This window comes from Neofelis nebulosa, chromosome 13 (genome assembly GCF_028018385.1).
Source record: "Neofelis nebulosa isolate mNeoNeb1 chromosome 13, mNeoNeb1.pri, whole genome shotgun sequence".
Lineage (NCBI taxonomy): Eukaryota > Metazoa > Chordata > Mammalia > Carnivora > Felidae > Neofelis > Neofelis nebulosa.
The window spans coordinates 76,327,309-76,349,051 of NC_080794.1; the positions used below are offsets into that span (position 1 = coordinate 76,327,309).

The 21,743-nt window shown below is 41.0% G+C and overlaps 2 protein-coding genes across 2 annotated transcripts in view; one reads left to right on the plus strand and one right to left on the minus strand.

Annotated features, from left to right (window-relative positions):
* The window catches only part of ABLIM1 (actin binding LIM protein 1), a 292,950-nt gene extending 290,318 nt beyond the window's left edge, over positions 1–2,632 (minus strand). The window contains exon 1 of the transcript XR_009252645.1: positions 2,401–2,632. The gene's annotated coding sequence lies outside the window, so the exon portion shown is untranslated. The remainder of the gene's footprint in view (positions 1–2,400) is intronic.
* FHIP2A (FHF complex subunit HOOK interacting protein 2A) overlaps positions 1,837–21,743 on the plus strand; it is a 92,643-nt gene continuing 72,736 nt past the window's right edge. Inside the window, exon 1 of the mRNA XM_058697869.1 lies at positions 1,837–1,890. Coding sequence (XP_058553852.1) covers positions 1,852–1,890 — 39 coding nt within the window. The 5' untranslated portion in view covers positions 1,837–1,851. The remainder of the gene's footprint in view (positions 1,891–21,743) is intronic.

Consider the following 21,743-nt stretch of genomic DNA (forward strand, 5'->3'; position numbering starts at 1 on the left):
TTTCTCTCTTGGCAAATCAATGACTGGGATGTTTACTATAACATTCAAAGGACTAATAATGAAAAGGCAGTAAAACAAAGCGATGTGATCAGAAGTCAGGCAGACCTGGACTGGAAATCAGGATCCGCCACTTACCAACTGTTTGGACTCAGGCAAGTTACAGACTCTTTCAAAACCTCAGTTCCTTCATCTGTGAAATGGGGAGGTAATAACAGTATCGAGTTGATCTTGCTATTATGAAGCTTACATGATTTAATACATGCAAAGTATTTGGCACATGGTAAGAATGCAATAACTGATATTAATTATCATGCGGTTTTGCCCCTGCAGTATTCTTAAGACTTTAAACTGTTTTCTTTTTTGTTTTGTTTTGAAATGTTGATTTATTTTTGAGAGAGCAAGAGTGGGGAAGGGTGATGGGGGGGCGGGGACAGAGGCTCTGGTGCAGGCTCTTCGCTGACAGCAGTGAGCCCCATGTGGAGCTCGAACTCACGAGCCATGAAATCATGACCTGAGCGGCAGCCGGACGCTCAACCAGCTGAGCCACCTGGGCGCCCCAGCCTGTAAACTGTTAAATACAAAATTACCAACATAGTTTGAAAAGGAAACAAGACAACTGAGTGACATGTCTACGACTACAAATCATCCTGCTTGAAACCAGGTTCAAGAAGAAATATTTGAGAAACATTGAGAAATATTTGAGCCCAACCCAGGGCTCTAGCCCTCTGAATCCCTGGGGCCATCCTCATTCATATCCTCAGATAAAGCACAGAGATCCTGAAATAGAAGGGCCAGACACAAGTGTGTGTTTGGGGTGGGGGGTGGGGGGGTGCGGTACTTAATGAACTTCACGGTCCCTAGAATGTAGCAGGTTCCCGGTAGTCACGTGGCACCTACAGTGTGCAAGGTACTATACTAAGGGGTTTGGGTGATATAAAGCTGGATCAGAAGTGGACTCTGACCACAGAGAGCTTTACACCTACGAGAGATATTCCTCACATGTTCCTTGTGGTACCGAAGACAGAGATCAGGACCAAAAGCCTCAGTGTTAGAACACAGTTCAGAGATTGTACAGTTGGAGTCACTTGAAACATCCCATATACAAACCCAGCCCCCTAATAATCATATCGGTTCCACCCTCTTTTTTTCCTTTAATCACAAATCATTAAGCAGGTAGTATCTCAGGGCCTCCTGTCACCTCGGTAGCCCAGTATTTACAGATGTAAATTCTGTCATTACCACCAGGTATGGAACCAACCAACCTTACTGCCAGATCAACAAAGACCAGTCTCCTTAAAAAGGAATGGAAGCGTTAGAAATTAGTCTATTCATTACATGCCCCAGAATGAACCCTCAAAAGCAACACTAAATTATCCAACAGATGTTACTGAATTCCTAAACTGTCCCCCTCCACAAGCAGGGTTAACCCTTCAGAGTTGAAAAGAAAAGAAAAAGACACAAAAGCAACTCTGCAATTCCTCTTATAAGCTTTAGGGCATCAAAAGGGGCGGAACTCATTGCTTTGCAAATACGCTATCTGAAGATAATCAATATTTTCCTTAAACGCTTATGGCAAAACAACCAAGTCCCTTCATTTTAATTGCTGGCAAAGTGCACAATGACTTGATCTCTTTAATATTTCACTCATAGTAGCAGCCACTGAGCTATGACTAACCCACTCTCCCCAGCATCACCACTGGCTCCAGATGGCAAGAAATACATTCCCTTCGCTCCTGCCTGGAAAGCGATTTGGATTTTTTTTTTTTTTTTTTTTTTTTTTTTTTTTTTTTTTTTTTTTTTTTTACTTTCACCCAGTTTTACCTGCAGTGATTGTTTCACCCCCGAAAGAAAATGGGTGGCGGACGAAGATTAATGCTAAGAGAAGTACAGGTAGGGAATTTACTTTTTTTTTTTTTTTTAATGGGGTATAAGCACTGCAGCTTTAAATCATACTGCATCAAACCCTGGATTCCTTCCATAAACGAGCCGCAAAATGGTAACAAGAAAGGAGGAAAAAAATACCTCTTCCTCTCTCCTGGACAGCCCTTCAGGCGGCTCCCCAGCAGGACGGGCAACGGGAAGCCCATCCCCCACGCCCTCCCAGCCCCGCCTTACAGCTTGTACAGGTGAGCCAGGCACCGACCTCGGCCCTCAGGCTTTGCCCGCATCCGGGGATCAAGGTCAAGGGCGAGGGCTTCCTCCCCCCCCCCCCCCCCCCCGCCGCCCCCAGCCACCCAGAGCCCACGGATCCGCTGCCAAAGTTTCAGGCCGGGTCGGGGCCGGCGCGGCTCCCGCAGCCCCCTCGCCCTTCCGCACCTGCCCGGCCCGCCCCGGTCAGCGCCCTGCCCCGCCGGGCCTGGCGCGGGGTCGGGAGACAGTGCCCACCTGGTCCCCACTCACCCCTTGCGGACATGGTTCAGGCGGCAGGAGCCGAAGCAGGGAGGGCAGAGGAGAGAGCCCGGCAGGGCGTGGGGAGGAAAATATCCTCGAGACGCACACCAGCGCGCCCTCGCCCGCCGCCCGCCGTGGGGAGGCGGCTGGCAACGCGGGGACGCCGCCCGCAGGACACCTGGCCGCCCGCTGGGCGCAGCGCGGAGGGCGGGCGGGGACGCGGCGATCGCGGGGACCCGCCGCCGGGCGCGGCAACGCTGACAGCCAGCGGCCCGAGCTGGGCGGGGCCCGCCGCTCCGGCCTCCCCCGCCTCCCGGCCTCCCGGCCTCCCCCGCCTCCCCCGCCCCGGCCGGGCCCACCCGGTCCAGCGGCTGCGGCGCCGGGCGGGGCTTTTGTCCCCGGACGAGGTGGGGGCGTGCAGTAAGGGTCTGCGTCTTCCCTCTCCCCGGCTAGAATTCTTAATTTAAAATAATTAGTAATAATATTGTTGCTATTATTAGTGACTTTCCAGCCTTCTGCTTTGGTCCCAGAGAAAGAAAGTGGGAACGAGCTGTTCTGCTCCCTCTCCTAAGTGATGCCCTTGACCGGAGGGTTAGGCCACGACTTCCCCAGGGGGCTTGGCCCTCAGTGGGAAGAAGGCCTTGGGCAGTTCACGGGAGGGGGGGGGGGGGGCTGGGGGCGTCAATGCCAAATTAGCGACCAAGGAGCTCCTTCAAAGTCGTCTGGGTGGGCCGGGCGGGACTTTTCTTCAGCGACCTTAGAGGTAAGCCCTGCAGAGAAGGGCTGAGCCCCCTTGGCATCTGAGGTCAGCAGGCCCTCAACTAAGGTCAGTAGACACATTTGATTCATGGTTTCTACCCTGATGCGTCAGGGTATGGGCTGGGTTGGAGAGTAGGGAGAACGCTCCAAACCAATACACGTTTCCTATATGCCAGGGTGAAAAACAAAAAACGAGAAAAACACTAAGTCCCCTACTGTTCTGAGATAAACCTCAATGATAGAGCTTGGTGGTAGTAAGCAACCTAACCACCACCACCAGATCCACAAGCTATAAACTGAAGAGGTGGGATTCTAAGCTTTGAGAACACTCAAACCTGTAAGACTGGTGGAAGAATTCCTAGTTTCAGGAATTCACACTCCCTTCTCTGGCAACTGTTCCTCTGTACACTCTCGCAGCAGATATTCCAGTTATTTCCTGTGTAGGCACTTCCCAAATCTATCCTGATACGATAGACTTCGTATAATATGTCCGGCAACCGAGAAGTATTCAAAGAACGGGTGAACATAATAGCTCTAGAAAAGTAATGAATTGGTGGATAATTGAGCATCATCAAAGAATGCCCAACCAAACGATCATGTGGAGAAGGAAATACTAGAAAAGAGAAGTAACGAGAATAGAAGTTCTCAAATGCAACTGCCAACTACAAAATTTAATTCACTTATCCACCTTGACAGCATCTTTGTCCCTGTCTTCTAGGTGAGAAATTTGCCAGTAAATCACAATCCAGTTGGTTCAGTCTCAAAATAACTCTTCTTTCCTGCTATCCTCAGTTCACTATTAACCCTTCTCATCCAAAGGCTGAGTACATGAGTAGCCTAGCTTCTCTCCCTACATCCAGCCTCCACCTCCTTCTCATCATTCTGCCTATTGCCCTGAGAATAGTTTTCCTAAAACACTATTTATACTCTGACATCTTCGTAGTCTAAAACCGCCAGGGAATTTCCGCTGATCTCCGGATAAAGCCCCAACATTGCAAAGTGTTTTCATCTATGCGTTGAATCCATTCAATAGAATGTAATTGAACATCTACTATGTACCATTCACTATGGTGAGTACTAGAGCTACGATGGTGTACAAGATAGAAATGTCTATATGGAGTTCAAGGACTACAGAGATTTTTAAAGTCTTCCATAATCTGTGCTCTCCTACCTGTCCAACACCATTTCTAGCTAATCCCCTAAATAAACACTGTCGCAGACAGAATACTATTCCTTCTGTTTCTCAATATCATAATATCCTGTCTCCCTCATTCCCATTACACATTCTTATTGCTCTTCCCAAATTCCCTTCTTCCCCAAATTAACTTATAGATTGTCTCCTCATGAAATGTTCTCCAGCTACCTTAACCACACTGATCTCCTGATTCTCTTAACTTCTGCAGCCTGTATTTTCAGCACCACCTATCTTTACTTAATGCAATGCTGTGTGTCGCTACTTAATGGTTTTGTTTTATGTGTTTCCTATCTCCCCAACTGTTGTAAGTTTCTGGAGAGTCTTGTTGAATTGAATTTGTCCTGGAAGTCTATTACAGGCCATATGTTAGAGCAGACACCATACTAGTAAGATAGGGAGGTCCAGGACTGTGTGCTTTTCTACCTTCATCCTTTAGTTAATATCCAGTCCTTTTCTCAAACTGCCACAATAGTTCTGGCCCTTATAACCTCACGCTTAAAATACAGGTACAGTGCAAAAGCCTCGTAATGAACAGATCATACTCTTATCCTTAAGGGGCTTATATTAGACTACACAGATGCCTGTAAAACATACTCCAATGTATATAATTGTAAGTCTGAAATAAGACACCTTACACAATACTTTTAGGCACACCTCTAGAATTCAGTACCTGATTGACTGTCAGGTTAGAAAACTAAGTTTATTATCAAAGAGCATCTTTGACTAAATAAAGTTTTCCCTATGAATTTAGCTTTAACCTTCAGGTTATGTATCAGTTCAGATTTTAAATTATGTATTATTTGATTATATTTTAGAGTTATGATACTTTGAAATACCTTTCAGGGTCAATCATGGTTTCTGAGAATCTCTTCTTAGAAAATCTTAGAAATCTGAAACTAGTTCTTCCAACCATACAGCAACCAAGTTCCTGTTAGTAGCTTAACATTCCAACAAATTTCTCATCTAAAATAACTGATAATACTTTAGAGATCAGTGTAAAAACAAACTGTAAGTTGCAAGGAATTTTAAGTGAAATTCTAAGCGCCACTTTTTAAGATCAGAAAATATAGTATATGCTGCTGGTTGAAATTATAAAAAAGGAGTTTACATAGACCAAAGGGAAAACACACATTTCCGTCTGTGTTTGAAAAAAGGTGTTACTATTAGACTCTTGCCCAAAAATACCCTCTCAACTTCTAAAGGAAGGAATGTTAGTGTACATTATCGGCAATTTCTATTCTTTATTGATTTTTTAAAGTTTAGAATTTAATTCCAGTATAGTTAACATACAGTGTTATGTTAGTGTCAGATGTACAATATGGTGATTCAACAGTTCTATACATTACTTTGTGCTCATCATGATAAGTGTACTCTTTAATCCCCATCACCTAGTTCACTGATCCCCCTACCTGGTAACCATCTTCCTTATTGATTTTTTAAAATGATTGAATATGGATTTTCACTCCCACAGCTTTTCAATTGCTGACTCACCATCGTTTCTCATTCTGAACCTACATGTCTCATGAGTAGCATGAGAATAACTTTGCATTTTGCATAACTTCAAGTAAAAAAACAAAAGGCAGGCTGAGCTGCTCAATGATTTTTTTAGCAAATACCTTTGTAAAATCTACCATGTACAAGCTAGTGGGGAAGGTATGCCAAACAAGTTAGATGAAGTCCCTGTCCTCATGACATTTACGTTCTAGTCAAATTACATTTAGTCAAATTCTAGTAGGAAAGCCAAATATACAGACAAATATATAAGCTGGAGAAGCTAAACCTGAGACTCTTCATTACACCAGGCCACTAAAGGGCAGGAGCATCCCTGGCTCTCAAAAGAAGTAAGCAGCCATCCTATTTTGATAAAAGTATTCCGATTTAGACCCCCTGGCTTCCACAGATGATCAACTAAAAATGAGGTCAGAATAAAAAATTACAAAATACACAAGGAAACAAGCCACTCTGAGCGAGAGTCAGCAGAAACAGCAAATAGCCGCTATAGATACTAAGTACTTCTGATATTGTAGTTCCCAGATAACAAATATAAAATAAGAAATGAAATATATAAGGTAATACAATGAAATAATAAAAGATATGCCACAAAAATGAACCAATAAGAGACTATCAAAAATGATCAAGTACATTTCAAAAAGAGCCAAATCGAAATTTAACATATCCATTTAGATTTTTTTGAAAAGAATCAGTGGAGGGGCGCCTGGGTGGCGCAGTCGGTTAAGCGTCCGACTTCAGCCAGGTCACGATCTCGCGGTCCGTGAGTTCGAGCCCCGCGTCAGGCTCTGGGCTGATGGCTCGGAGCCTGGAGCCTGTTTCCGGTTCTGTGTCTCCCTCTCTCTCTGCCCCTCCCCCGTTCATGCTATGTCTCTCTCTGTCCCAAAAATAAATAAAAAAAAAACGTTGAAAAAAAAAAAAAAATTTGAAAAGAATCAGTGGATAGGGAAAACAGAAAGTTAGTTGGAATGAAAGGAAGAATTACTGAAATGGGAAGTAGATATTCAAAAATTAGTAAGACTACAGCTCTGAAATATAAGGAGATGGATAATACAAGAAAGGTTAAGATATATGGGGAATAGGATGAGAAGATCTAATGTATAATTAATACTTATTTATAATTAAGAGGAGTCTTACAAGAGAATAGAAAACCTGGAGGAGACACACCATTTGAACAAATAACAGCTGAGAACTTTATAAAAAGACATGATCCCATAGATTAAGGGAATACAACATATATCAAGCAGGATGAATAAAAATCAATCCAGACGTAGACACATTGTCTTGAAACTGAACAACACTAAAGACAAAGAGAAGATCTGAAAAGAAGACGAAGAGAAAAGACATAGCCTACAAAGAAATAACAGACTGACAACTGACTTCTTACTGGGAATGATGAAAACCAGAGGACAATGAAATTCTGATTAGACTATCACTAGCCATTTAAAATTGCACAAACAACTGGGGCACCTGGGTGGCTCAGTCAGTTGAGTGTCCAACTTCAGCTCGGGTCATGATCTCACGATTTGTGAGTTCGAGCCCCGCGTCAGGCTCTGTACTGATAGCTCAGAGCCTGGAGCCTGCTTCGGATTCTGTGTCTCCCTCTCTCTCTACTCCTTCCCTGCTCACAAGCTGTCTCTCTCTCAAAAATAAATAAAGATTAAATTTTTTTTAATAAAAAATTAAAAAAATAAAATTGCACAAACAACAGGTAAAATAAAGGGTAAAATAAAGATATGTTGAGATTAAACAAATAATGATTTTTCCACTAAATAACTTCTACATTATATATATAATGTAAGTATACACATACAGAAAGAAATTATATATTTATTATATATATAATGTAAGTATATACATACTTAAATTATTATATATACATAAATTATTATATATACATACATACATAAATTATTATATATACACACATACATAAATCATTATATACACATTATTATATACACATACATACATAAATTATTATATATATAATGTAAGTATACACATACAGAAAGAAATGACCCCTGTTAATAGGTCATTAGAGGATGAGAGGAAAATATTTGTTTACATGTAGACAAATTTAACTGTTAACACATTTTACATAAAAAATTAGGATAAAAAATTAAAAGATAAAGTTTTTTAAAAGATAAAGAAAATGTAGAATATTTAGTGAAAATGATTAATATAAAAAAGCAGGCATAAATAAGCAGTATTAGAAATAGAAAGAGGTAATTAACTACAGGCAGATAAGATGTTCAAAAGAGGCTATGGACCAGGGGTGCCTGGCTAGCTCAGTCAGAAGAGTATGTGACTCTTGCTTGTAGAAGAGAGAACAATCTTAAAGGAAGATAACAAAATCCAGCACTCAACAAAGTAACTGTTACCATGTTCAACATCCAGTCAATGGTTACTAAGCATGCCAACAAACAGGAAAATGTAGCCCATAACTCAAAGTAAAGCCAATCATTAAAGCAGACTCAGAATGACAGAGATGATGGAATTAACAGACAAGGATGTTAAAATATCTATATTAACTAGATTCCAGTATTTAAAGGAAGACAAGAAGAAGGCAAGAGGGAAAATGAAAGATTAAAGAACAAATGGATGCAATTGAGGCTTTAGAAATGAAAATACAGTATCTTAAAAAAGTTCACCAAATGGAGTAAATAGCCAATAAGACTCTTCAGAAGGAACCATCAGTGAGCATGTAGTCAATAAAATCCATTTGAAGTGAAACACAGAAAAAAAAAAAAAAACACTGAAAAAATAATCAACAGACTTTCAGTGACTCATGGGACAATAACAAATGGTCTAACATATGTATGTTTGAATCCTAGAAGGGAGAGGAGCAGAAAATATATATGAAGAGATAATGGCAGGTAACATCTCAAATTTGAAGAAAATAATAAACCCACAATTACAAGGAACTCAGGGATTCCCTAGCAGGATAAACATAAACCTACATACAAAACAAAATACACCCAGACATATCGTAATCAAATTGCTGAACACCAGTAATAAAGAGAAAATCAAATAAGTGGCTAGAGTAAAAAGATAAACTACATGCAAAGCAACAAGGATAAGAAGCAGAATAGACTACATAACAGAACTAAGCAACACACAAGACAATGGAAAGAATCTTATAAGTGCTGAAAGAAAAAAAAAAACCCTCATACCAGACTTCCATATCCAGCAAAAGTATTCTTCAATAACATTAAAAACTTTCTTCAACAAACAAAAGCTGAGAAAATGCATTACCAGCAGACCAGTACTCTAAGAATGTTGAAGTTCTTTAGGAAGAAAGAAAATACCAAATAGAATCAATAGAACCGGATTGAGACATAACCCAAGTTTTGGAACGACCAGACAAGGGCCTTAAAATAACTCTGAATCTGAATCCGGTGGAAAAGGACAGACAACATGTGCAAAGAGATGGGGAATTTCTGCAACAAGATGGAAACAATAAGAAAAGTCAAATGGAAATGCTAGATACATCTGAGATGAGAATTTCTTCAGTGAGCTCATCAGTAGACTGGACACATTTGAAGAATCAACAAATTTGAAGATATGTAAAACAAGGTATGGTTCAGTCACATCTTGGAATATTATACATTTATGATAATGAATGTACCACAGCTGTACCCAACAACATGGTTGGATCATAGAAACATAATGTTAAAAACAAGCCAAACTAGAAAACGTATCATCCAGGGGCCCCTGGGTGGCTCAGTGGGTTGAGCATCCAACTCTTGATTTTGGCTCAGGTCTTGATTCCAGGGTCATGGGATTGAGTTCCACGTCAGGTTCCATGCTGAGTGTGGAGTCTGCTTAAAATTCTCTTTCTTCCTCTGCCCCTTTCCCCTCTGCTCATATTCTATCTCTCTAAAAAAAAAAAAAAAGAAAGAAAGAAAAAGAAAATGAAATGTATCGTATCATTAGGAATACATACTTGTATGGTAAATACTTTTTTAAACAAGAGAATTCTTTAAACCACACTATAACTCAGTGATGTAGCAGTGTCTGCTTGATAATAGCAGACTGGACTGGAGTGAAGACTTGACCCAGGCTGGGCCAATCCAGTTCTCTCTCTAGAGAATTTAGATTGATTGGGAGAGAGGACACTTATTATTCTACTGTTTGGCCTCTGACCTGAGAAGTGAGGTGTTGTGGACTGAATTGTGTCCCCCCAGATTAGATGTTAAAGTCCTAGTCTCCGGCGTGATGGTATTTGGACAGGGGCCCTTTGGGAGATAATTCGGTTTAGACAAGGTCATGAGGGTAGGATCCTCATGATAGGACTAGTACTCTTATAAAAAGAAACACCGGAGAGTTTGCCCTCTCTTTCCTCCAACCAAGAGGAAAACTGCCATCCATCACCCAGGAAGAGAGCTCCCAGCAGAAATAAACCATACTGGTACTTGACCTTGGATTTTGGTCTCCAGACCTGTGAGAAAATTAATTTCTTTGGTATGAGCCACCCAGTCTGTGGTATTTTGTTATGGCAGCCTGAGCTAACTAAAAACGGATACACAACTCTGTGAATATACAAAAAGACAATGAATTTTACATTTTAAATAGGTGAATTGAATGGTATGTGAGTAAAGCCATTTTGAAATAAATCACCAGAAGCCCTGGGCTCAATTCCAGTCTTAAGCTTCCTGGCTGGGAGACCTTGGGTAAATCCTTGAACTTCCAAACTTAATGATTAATTGCTTAGGATCTTTCAATTCTGGCTCTCTCTCTCACTTGCTACCTCCTTAGGCACAACCTCTGTAAGCCTCAGGTTTCCTCATCGGAAAACTAGGTGCTTCCTCTCTGGGATTTTTAATGGATTAAATGAGGTAACATTGTTAAGTATATCGCCATAATCTGGTATATGGTAAATACTCCATAAAATTAGCTGTTATTTGCTGGGTTCAAAATGCACATAATAAAAATAATATCCACCTCACAAGGTTATTGGGAACTGAAAGTGCAATAATGTATTTGAAGCAGCTTTTTCATATCAACCATTGGACAGATGGTAATTATTTGCTTGGTTAATAATGGGCACTTTTTGTGCATCTTACCCCTCTATACCCTCAGCAGAGTCCTATTTTTCCCCCAGGGAGCTTCTGCACTAATGCATGAAGACATCAACCTAAGTGTCTACTTAGGTAGACTCCATTCTGGAATCTCTGTTCAGTTCATCTCAGCCTCTAACTGCCCACGTTTCAGAAACTTAAGTGATCTCATGCTTAAAATGGCTGGATGTGAAGCCTATCGCTGTGTCTGAGATCAGCCAGTTTCTTGGGAATTATGTTCTGAATGGGCTCTGTTCTATTCAGTAAAATAGTAAATGCTTTACTTCTGATTATGTGGAAGGCCTACCATAATGACACTGTTAGTTTGAAGCAGACGATTGGAGGCTGGTCACGCAGCATGCTGAAAAAGTTACACATAAGTTGGCAGTCACTGGGGGGATATTGAGAGAGAAATTGGACCAAAAATGGAGAGAGAAAGTCAAAACAGAGGAAGGAGTAATTGAGTCCAGATCCAAGCCAGAACGTGAAACTTGAAGGGCCTTTAATTTAGGCGTGAGGGCCAGTGACAGGGTTTAGCAGGGTGGGGATGTTAACTGTTTCAGATGTAGGCTCTGTCATTGAAGGAAATCAGCACAAGGGAATCAAGGTAGAAGTAAGAAAAAAGTTTATTCTTTAGCAGGAGACCGGCAAAAAAGTATTAGCTGTCCAAAGGCACCCACCCCAGGGACTAGTGTCCTTAAAGAAAAACACCAAAAAGCCCACAACAAGAAACAAAGTATTCACACAGCCCATAAAGGGATCTGGATGCTGAATGGGACATTTGAGGGATGGGGAGTGGTGACTGGCTAATTCAAACCATCAGGGGCTACACATCTGCGGACTAGTATCTCCTAGCTAGTTCCAGAAAAGAGAGGAGGCACCCAAACAGTCTGTAACTGGAGGCTCATTCCTAACACCATAGATAGGCCAGAAAGGGTACATTAGCCACAGGAAGCTCTCACTGTTCTGCTTCACTTACAACACATCTATAGGAGTTTTAAAGACATGCATTTTACACACCCTCTCAGTCAGTATTTAGACTCATTAAATCTTTGCCTAAAGCCTACAGCCCAACGATGGCATTGCTGCTCATAACACTGCAAGTGTAGGAAATTCTTAAGTAACATGAAAAAAAAAATGATTTTTTTTTGGTTTTAATGGCCTAAAAAAATGTTCCTAATCACTAAAAATCAACGTTCTATGTTACAAAAATCAGAATAAACGCTTCCAAGATAAGTAATATTCCTGATATCTAGGCAGAAAGGTCTGGCTAGTTGGGTCGAAGCAATGTCACCCCTGCTGAGAGCACACTGATGCTATAATGTGATTGTGGAGTCAAGCCCGTGAACTTCAAGAGTAAAGGAGCATAGAGCTCCAGTCTGCATAACCTGCTGTAGGTGATCTTTGCGCCACGCATTTGCAAAAGGCCAAGTTATGTAATATCAGAGGGTGGGAACCCAAGTAACTCAGTTTCAGGGGACCTATAACCAGTCCTAAGTATGAGATGGTGGACAAGAAACAAATCCATAGTCAGTGCAGGTAAGATCATTCGAGACACCCTATAAAACATTCTTCCTTCCACCAGTTTAAGGATGCCATTCCAGGGGCGCCCTGGTGGCTCAGTCAGGGAAGAGTCTGACTTCGGCTCAGGTCATGATCTCGTGGTCTGTGGGTTTGAGCCCCACGTCGGGCTCAGTGCTGTCAGTTCAGAGCCTGGAACCTGCTTTGGATTCTGTGTCTCCCTCTCTCGCTCTCTGCCCCTCCCCCACTCATTCATGCTCTCTCTCTCTCTGTCTCTCAAAAAATGAATAAATGTTAAAAAAAAAAAAAAGAGATGCCATTCCACTATCTTTCCCCATAGTTTCTGTTGAGAAGATTTCAATTAGTCTTCCTGTTGTTTTCTTTGAAGGGGAATGTTTGTTTGTTTGTTTGTTTGTTTTCCTGTCTATTTTTAAGATTTGTCTTTATCTTTCTTGGTTAGCATCAGGTTGGCTATGACATGTCTCTGTGTGATTTTCTTTTCTTTTACCCTATTGGGGTTCAGTAACCTTTCTTTTTAATCTTTCGGTTAATGTTTTTACAAATTTCTTCTGCCCCATTCTCTATTCTCTCTCTCTCAAGTAATAAATAAGCTAGACCGTTGTTAGACCATTTGTGTTCCACATGTCTCATATGCCCTGCTCTTTTTCTTTTATACCTTTTCCTTTATATATTTCAGATGATTTCTGTCAACCTGTCTTCAAATTCACAAACTCTGCTTTCTTCTGTCCTATCAAACTCATCCAAAGTGTTTTGAACTTCGTGTAGTGTATTTTTCATTTCTAGAAGGTGCCCTTGATTCTTTCTTACAGATTCCAATTTTTGTGTTGGACTTCTCCATCTTTTTATTCATTTTTCCATATTTTTGTTAACTTGTTAATCATTATTCTATTTCATGTCCTTGTCGGTTAACCATAATACATAAACATCTGTGGCTTTGCTTGTATTTTTTCTCTTGGTTATTGGCCATATTTTCCTGTCTTTCCATACGTTTGCTAATTTGTATTGTATGCCAGACTCTGTATACAGGAATCCAGAGGCTTCAGATTGTCCTCCTCGATTAAGCAGGTAGATCACCTCAACCAAAATAGGGATATCTTTGTCCTTATTCCTCAGGTGTGGCTCTCCTGGATTTTGATTGAGAGCCTACTTACTGGGTCTCTGTCTCTTCAGTTCTTCAGAGTCAGTTCTGCCATTTAGAGGTTTGGAGTTTAGCTTTTTGCCTTCTGACCCCTTGCACCTTCAATATTTAGCAAATGTTTTAAGGGGGTAACTTGACTGTATATTTATAGGAGGATGTCTCCTACTGGTGGGACTTTGTCTCCCAAGTTCTATGAAACCAGGATATTTCATTCTCCTTTTATTTATTTATTTTTAAATTTTGTTTAATGTTTTATTTATTTTTGAGAGAGAGAGAGAGACAGAGTGCGAGTGGGGGAAAGGCAGAGAGAGAGGGAGACACAGAATCCGAAGCAGGCTCCAGGCTCTGAGCTGACAGCACAGAGCCCGATGCGGGGCTCGAACTCACGAACCATGAATCATGACCTGAGCCGAAGTCGAGCTAAGTCAGCTAGTTAGTTAGTTAGCTAGTCAGCTAAGCCGAGCTTAACCGACTGAGCCACCCAGGCGCCCCTCAGTCTGCCTTTTAGAAGCTCCCAGCCAAGTCCTGCAGTATCAAGGAATAAGCAAATGCTCCATTAGTTTACTGTCTGTCAAGCCAGCCCCACACAACCACCAAAAGCTCCAGTACCTTCTCTTTTCTCTGGAGGGGTCATGCCTGATTCTTACTCCTCACCTAGAACTGGCCAATATCCCCGAGGAATAAAATGGCCAGAGATTGTCAGCTCACCTAAGAAGGGCTCTTCCCTCTCTGGAATTTTAGTTCACATAGTCTTATTGTATCCATAGCTCTCTGATGTCTTTTAAACCATGAATTTTGTAACATCCTTTCCCCCTCCCCAGCTATTGCAGCAAGGGCCCTGACCTGTAATGCCATATTTTATTCTATCTAGACGCAAAAGTCAGAAATCGGCCTATAAGACTTCTTCGAAAGTTTGTCAAAATTGAGACCTCTTACATAGAATCCCTTGATCTGTCTGAATAGGCAGGTTGTTTTCAACAATCCTTCCACTGCAATCTTTCTGCTCTTGTTTCACACTGGTATTACATAATTAAGATCAGCTTTTGTCGTCACCATCTTTCTAAATATGTTACTCTTCACTTCTTCCAACCATTCGTTCCCACCCCAATCCATTTGCTACTCAAACACACATACACATACATAAAAACATACACATACTACATTTTGGCAAAACCAAACCACTGTAGTTCTCTCAGATAAATCATGGTGTTTCCTCTGCCTAGAATGCCCATTTCTTCCTTATTTTCAAAGGTAACTCTTCTTCATCCTTCTAGAATCTTCGCCTCTTACTGGAAGCTTTCCTTGTTTCCAGCCATTCCTTCCTTCTGTAACTCCATTCATTGTTCTGTATTCCTATCACAGCACTACACTGTGTTGAAATGATCTGTTTACTGATTGATTCTTCCCTCCACCACACCCCCCATCACAGAAAGTGGGATCCTTAAGAGGAGAAAATTTGTCTCATTGGTCTTTTTGTCTCCAACGCCCAGTGGAACAGGTCGATGTGAATGTCGATTGGGCTATAATGCATTTTGTCCCAGGATGACTAGGCAAAAGCAAAGCCATTAGAAGCCTGATCTCCAAGGCCGTTTGACATTGATTTTTTAAAGGTACATTTCCTGAGGTCTCAGTAGTGCCAAAAGATGAAGAAAGGAATAATTTCTCTCTGACTAAAGTGGGATAACTAATGACTTATTCTTTACCTAATCAATAACACTAGCTAACACATCACTCATACAAGGTGCCAAGCATTTTACATATAGCATCTTATTTCATTCTTTACAGCCACTTTCTGAGGTTGGCACTCTTGTTACTGCCATTTTTCAAAGGAAAAATCTGAAGCACAGAGAGGTTAAATAAGTGGCAGGCTACTACCTGGACGTAGGTTATCTGGTTCCAGGGACCATAAAATTAACCACTACACGGCACTGCACGTTTTGTTGTCTTCCTTTCCCTCTTGGCTCTTTCTTTTAAATGTTAATTATATAAATAGTATGGGGGCGCCTGGGCGGCTCAGTCGGTTGAGCCTCCGACTTCGGCTCAGGTCATGATCTCACGTGTCATGGGTTCGAGCCCCGCGTCGGGCTCTGTGCTGACAGCTCAGAGCCTGGAGCCTGCTTCGGATTCTGTGTCTCCCTCTCTCTCTGCCCCTCCCCTGCTCATGCTCTCTCTCTCTCTCTCTCAAAAATAAATAAACATTAAAAAATTAAAAAAAAATTGTATAAATAGTACATTAGTACATTCATTGTGTGAAAAATTCAAAAACAAAGCCCCCTTTTATCTAGCTTCTACTCAAGTCCAGATTTCTTCTGCAGAGGTACTCAATGCTGTTTGTTTGATGGGTGTCCTTCTAGATCCATTTTTCTTTGTTTATATACAAATATACATCGTGTATATGTGTTACATAAACATAGAGAAATATTTCTCTACAGATTGCTACAATTTGTCTTCAGGATCTTTCCTTGTCAGTATCTGTAGATCTGTCTCATTCTTTGAATGCTGCATAGTGTGGACATATTCTTTAGTATGGATGTATTATAGTACAATTAACCATTTTTCTTTTGTTTCTTTTTTTAAATTTTTAATGTTTATTTATTTTTGAGAGAGAGAGAGACAGAGCACAAGCCAGAGAGGGGCAGAGAGAGAGAGGGAGTCATAGAATCTGAAGCAGGCTCCAGGTTCTGAGCTGTCAGCACAGAGCTGGACGTGGGGCTCGAAATCACGAACTGGGAGATCATGACCTGAGCCAAAGTCAGACGCTTAACCAACTGAGCCATCCAGGCACCCCAACCACTTCTCCCTTGTTTCTAATTTCACTGCTACAAACTGTGCTGCAGCTGAATACCCTTGAACGCGTTTCTTGACAATCGTTTGCAAGTGTATGTCTAGAAAAAACACTTAAAAAATAAAATTGCTAGGGAGGAAGGTTGTGTCAACATTTTTTTAATGGCCACTCACAAGCAGCCCTCCAGTGAGAATGTAACTGTTATTCTTTGTCATTCACAGATAAAAAGGGTTGAGGCTGCTGTGTTTCCAGGAAATCAATTCTGTATATAAACATTGTCAGTCTCTAATACATGAAAGAAAGCCCAGGTCTTCTCTCTTAACAACTTCATCTTCAGGAAGGGTTTTGATCTAGGTTGTAGAGCAAACGGGGTCCTTCAGAACACACAATGGGATTCCCAAAAAAAGGAGGCGGCAGGCCAGAAGGAAGTGAATTTTCTGTGGGGAAAAAAATGAAGTAGGTCAAAGCTTTCTTTTTCCTCTTGAGTCTCTCTTTTCTATATTTTGTGACCTGTGTGGTGAGACCAAGCTAAAAGCGTGTCCCTTTACCCTTGAAAGGTCACACTGGATGGTGCAAGGTGCAGGGTGAAGAGAGCACAGGGTGAGCAGTTCAGGAAAATTCTACTCCAATCCCGTAAGGAAGATGATGGCAAGAGACAAGAGATGAAGAAGACTGAGGACTTGGCTAGAAATAGTGTGCAATTGCTTGGAGGGTCCACCACTCTAGGAAAGTCACAGAGGTAGTGGCTAGTGATTCTTGGTGACATCAGAACCACCTCTCATGAGACACAGCCAACAAATACTTAAATAAACATCTTTCCTTAAATGGCTTTAAAACGTGATGCAAGTATTGGTATTATTTTAGATGTCATTTATGTTATTTTAGACATTATTTACAATGCTATTTTTAATTTTATCTTACTTGAATTTACTCTGAGTATAGTGAGTTGATATTACTCTCTGAGGCCCTTTTTTAAAAAAAATTATAAATACAGCAAGAGTTTGCTGCATGCTCTAAGGTTAAACATGCTGCATTTTAAATATAAGACTAAAGTTGCAGAACTCTCTGACAGCAACTAAATGACTAATTTAGTAATCATATAACTAAAGCATATCATCGTCACTGTCTAACCTATCACATTGCCAAAATCCAAATGTGCTCTTTCCATATGTGTTTGATCAGGGAAAAACAAAAGGTATTTATGGCCTAATTCTTTAATTGGTGTTTTTCTTCCCCCTCTTATCCTATTTGGATAATATTTCAATTCCTATCAGCAATTCTAGCTCTCTGTTTCATAAGTACACATTAGTAATTCAAAGCAGAAATGCCAGGGATGTTCTGTTTAAGTAAGGTTACCCATCCGTGCAACTGGGAAGCAAGAACATCCTGAGTCTTAATACTGCCACCTTCAGGACATGAATCTTTAGTCAGAACTCTGAAATGCTGAAAATTAAATTAAATTTTAAAACAGTTGTCCCCCTCTAAAAAAAAAAAAAAGTTGCCATTTATTTAACCCATACTCTGTACCAGGCCTTATATATTTCACTATTTATATCTGTAAGAGGAATCCTTATTTATATAAGTAGATTCCTTCATTCATTCAACCAAGAAATAAATAGGGCAGCACCTGGGTGGTTCAGTCAATTAAACATCTGACTCTTGGTTTTGGCTCAGGTCATGATCTCACGGTTCACGAGTTTGAATTCTACCTTGAGCTCTGCACTGAGAGTGCAGAACATGCTCGGGAATCTCTCTCTTCCTTTCTCTATGCCCTCCCCCACTTTTGCTTGAGAGCACTCTCTCTCCTTCAATATAAATAAACTTAAAAAAATGGAAAAAATAAGGGGCTGAGATAAAGATAAGGAACAATGAAAAGATAGATTTAAATTGATTTGTAATTAAAGAAACAGAGTTAACCACAAAGAGAGTAAGGAAAAGATCATTTTATGGTTTTTAAAGTTTATTTATTTATTTTGAGGTGGGGGGTGGGGGCACAAGCTGGGGAGGCACAGAGAGAGAAGGAGAAAGAGAATCTCAAGCAGGTTCCATACTGTCAGTGCAGAGCCTGATTCGGGGCTCGAACTCATGAACCATGAGATCATGACCTGAGCCAAAACCGAGAGTCAGATGCTTAATTGACTGAGCCACCCAGGAGGCCCAGGAAAACATCATTTTAGACAGGGGGTGCATATACAGAAGCGGTGTATGGGGGTGGGAGGGGTACTTGGCGCATTCAAGGACTAGAAAAGTAACCACTGTGAGCTTGAGCAGAACATAATGAACTCGAATGATCACACTTCAAGTCGGACAGGTAAGCAGGGACCAGTTCAAAAACCTGAAAGCAGATTTTTATTTTTTTTATTTATTTATTTTTCAATATATGAAGTTTATTGTCAAATTGGTTTCCATACAACACCCAGTGCTCATCCCAAAAGGTGACCTCCTCAATACCCATCACCCACCCTCCCCTCCCTCCCACCCCTCATCAACCCTCAGTTTGTTCTCAGTTTTTAAGAGTCTCTTATGCTTTGGCTGTCTTCCACTCTAACCTCTTTTTTTTTTTTTTCCTTTCCCTCCCCCATGGGTTTCTGTTAAGTTTCTCAGGATCCACATATGAGTGAAAACATATGGTATCTGTCTTTCTCTGTATGGCTTATTTCACTTAGCATAACACTCTCCAGTTCCATCCATGTTGCTACAAAGGGCCATATTTCATTCTTTCTCATTGCCACGTAGTACTCCATTGTGTATATAAACCACAATTTCTTTATCCATTCATCAGTTGATGGACATTTAGGCTCTTTCCATAATTTGGCTATTGTTGAGAGTGCTCTGAAAGCAGATTTTTAAACTAAATGTAATTGAAGACCACTTAAAAGATTTTAAGCAGGGAAATGGTCATCTGATTTACCTCTTATGCTCATTTTTTGCTATGTGGAGATCAACTGAGGGGAGGGGAGAGAATTGAAGTTCAGAGATCAGTTTGGAGGCCATTACAGGCATTGAGTTGAGAGATAATGGCAGCCCAAAAAGTGATGGCAATAGAAATGAGGGATAAAAACAAGAGTCAAAAATAAAGAACTCACCAAACTCCACACCCAAAAAAACAAATAATCCAGTGAAGAAATGGGCAGAGACATGAATAGACACTTCTCTAAAGAAGTCATCCAGATGGCCAAAAGACACATGAAAAGATGCTCAACGTCACTCCTCATCAGGGAAATACAAATCAAAACCACACTCAGATATCACCTCATGCCAGTCAGAGTGGCTAAAATGAACAAATCAGGAGACTACAGATGCTGGAGAGGATGTGGAGAAATGGGAACTCTCTTGCACTGTTGGTGGGAATGCAAACTGGTGCAGCTGCTCTGGAAAACAGTGTGGAGGTTCCTCAAAAAATGAAAAATAGATCTACCCTATGACCCAGCAATAGCACTGCTAGGAATTTACCCACGGGATACAGGAGTGCTGATGCATAGGGCACTTGTACCCCAATGTTTATACCAGCACTTTCAACAATAGCCAGATTATGGAAAGAGCCTAAATGTCCATCAACTGATGAATGGATAAAGAAGATGTGGTTTATACATACAATGGAATACTACTTGGCAATGAGAAAGAATGAAATCTGGCCATTTGTAGCAATGTGGGTGGAACTGGAGGGTATTATGCTAAATGAAGTAAGTCAGGCAGAGAGAGACAGTTACCATATGTTTTCATACATATGTGGATCCTGAGAAACTTAACAGAGAACCATGGGGGAGGGGAAGGGGGGGGTTACAGAGAGGGAGGGAGGCAAACTATAAGAGACTTAATTACTGAGAACAAACTGAGTGGTGATGGGGGGTGGGGGAGAGGGGAATGTGGGTGATGGGCATTGAGGAGGGCACCTATTGGGATGAGCACTGGGTGTTGTATGGAAACCAATCTGACAATAAATTATATTTAATATAAAAAAAAGTCAAAAGATATTTTGGAGTTAGAATTGACAGATACAAGGATGGATGCGGAAGAACCATAGTTGATGTTGGAGTAATCAAGTAGATGGTGATCCACTTACTGAAATGGAGAACGTTGGGATGGAGAAGAGAAGAAAGGGAAAGGTGTGTGGAATTCAATCTGGAACTTCGTTTTGGTCATGAGTTTGAGATGTCTGTGAGACATCCAGTACAAGTTTAAATAAGTAGCATGACATTTGCATTCGAACCTTAGACGGGAGGTCTGGGCTGCAGATACAAATCTGAAACTGATCAGCATAATGGTAGTATTGAAATACATGGAAATTAGAGAGATTATTTTTTGAGGTTAGTGTATGAAAGGAAGAAGAGAGGGTCCAGGACTGACTCCCCAGGAATGCTAACATGTAGCCATGAGATAGAGGAAGAGCCAGCAAAGGAGAAGATAGAAAAGCTAAAATGGGAGGAAACCAGGAAGATGTGGTACTGAGTAGACAAGAAAAAAGGGAGTCCCATGAAAGGGAAAATGGTCACGTATATGCAGCAGCATGAGGGTGAATGTTAAACAAATGGAAGAAAGGCTCTGATTTGTGACATTTGCTGATTTCTGTGATATGAACACACTGATCTTGGAGAATTTCATACTACCAACGTGTCTTCCGCTGAGCTTGGAACTGGAAAAAGCCACACACAATTAGCTGTCAGGTACTGTTACTACTGGGCTCCAGGACAATACTGCCGCTGAGCAGGAGCAAGAGACGCCGTCAGGAAAGTGTGCCTTGAACTTGACAAAATGCAGGTCATTAGTGATTTTAATAAGGGGCATTTTCAGATTCCGGGGATAGAAGTCAGTTTGAAGTGGGTAGAGGAGCACAATGAAGGTAAGAAAGGAAAGACAGTGCATCACTTTCCTAAAGAAATGGATGGAAGCTAAAGGAAGAAGAGGAGTCAAGATAAAAAAATAAATTTAACTCAACGAGATTAAGAGTTTTGCCTTAAATTATTTATCTTTTAATATTATAGGGGCCCCTGGGTGGCCCAGTCAGTTAAGTGTCCGACTTCAGCTCAGGTCATGATATCACAGTTTGTGGGTCTGAGCTCTACATTGGACTCTGCGCTGACAGCTCAGAGCCTGGAGTCTGCTTCGGATTCTGTGTCTCCCACTCTGTCTGCCCCTCCCCTGCTCATGCTCTATCTCTCTCTGTCTGTCAAAAATAAACATTAAAAAAAAATTTTAATGATTTTTGCCTTAAAATGCATCAAATAGGCATAAGCGAAGGGGATAGGATTTGAACCCAGCTTTGTTTGACTCTAGAGCTTATGCCTTATTTGGAGATTCCTGGACCTTAGAGAAAAAAGTTGTGCATAAGCTATCTAACCATAGAATTATAGATGATTTTTA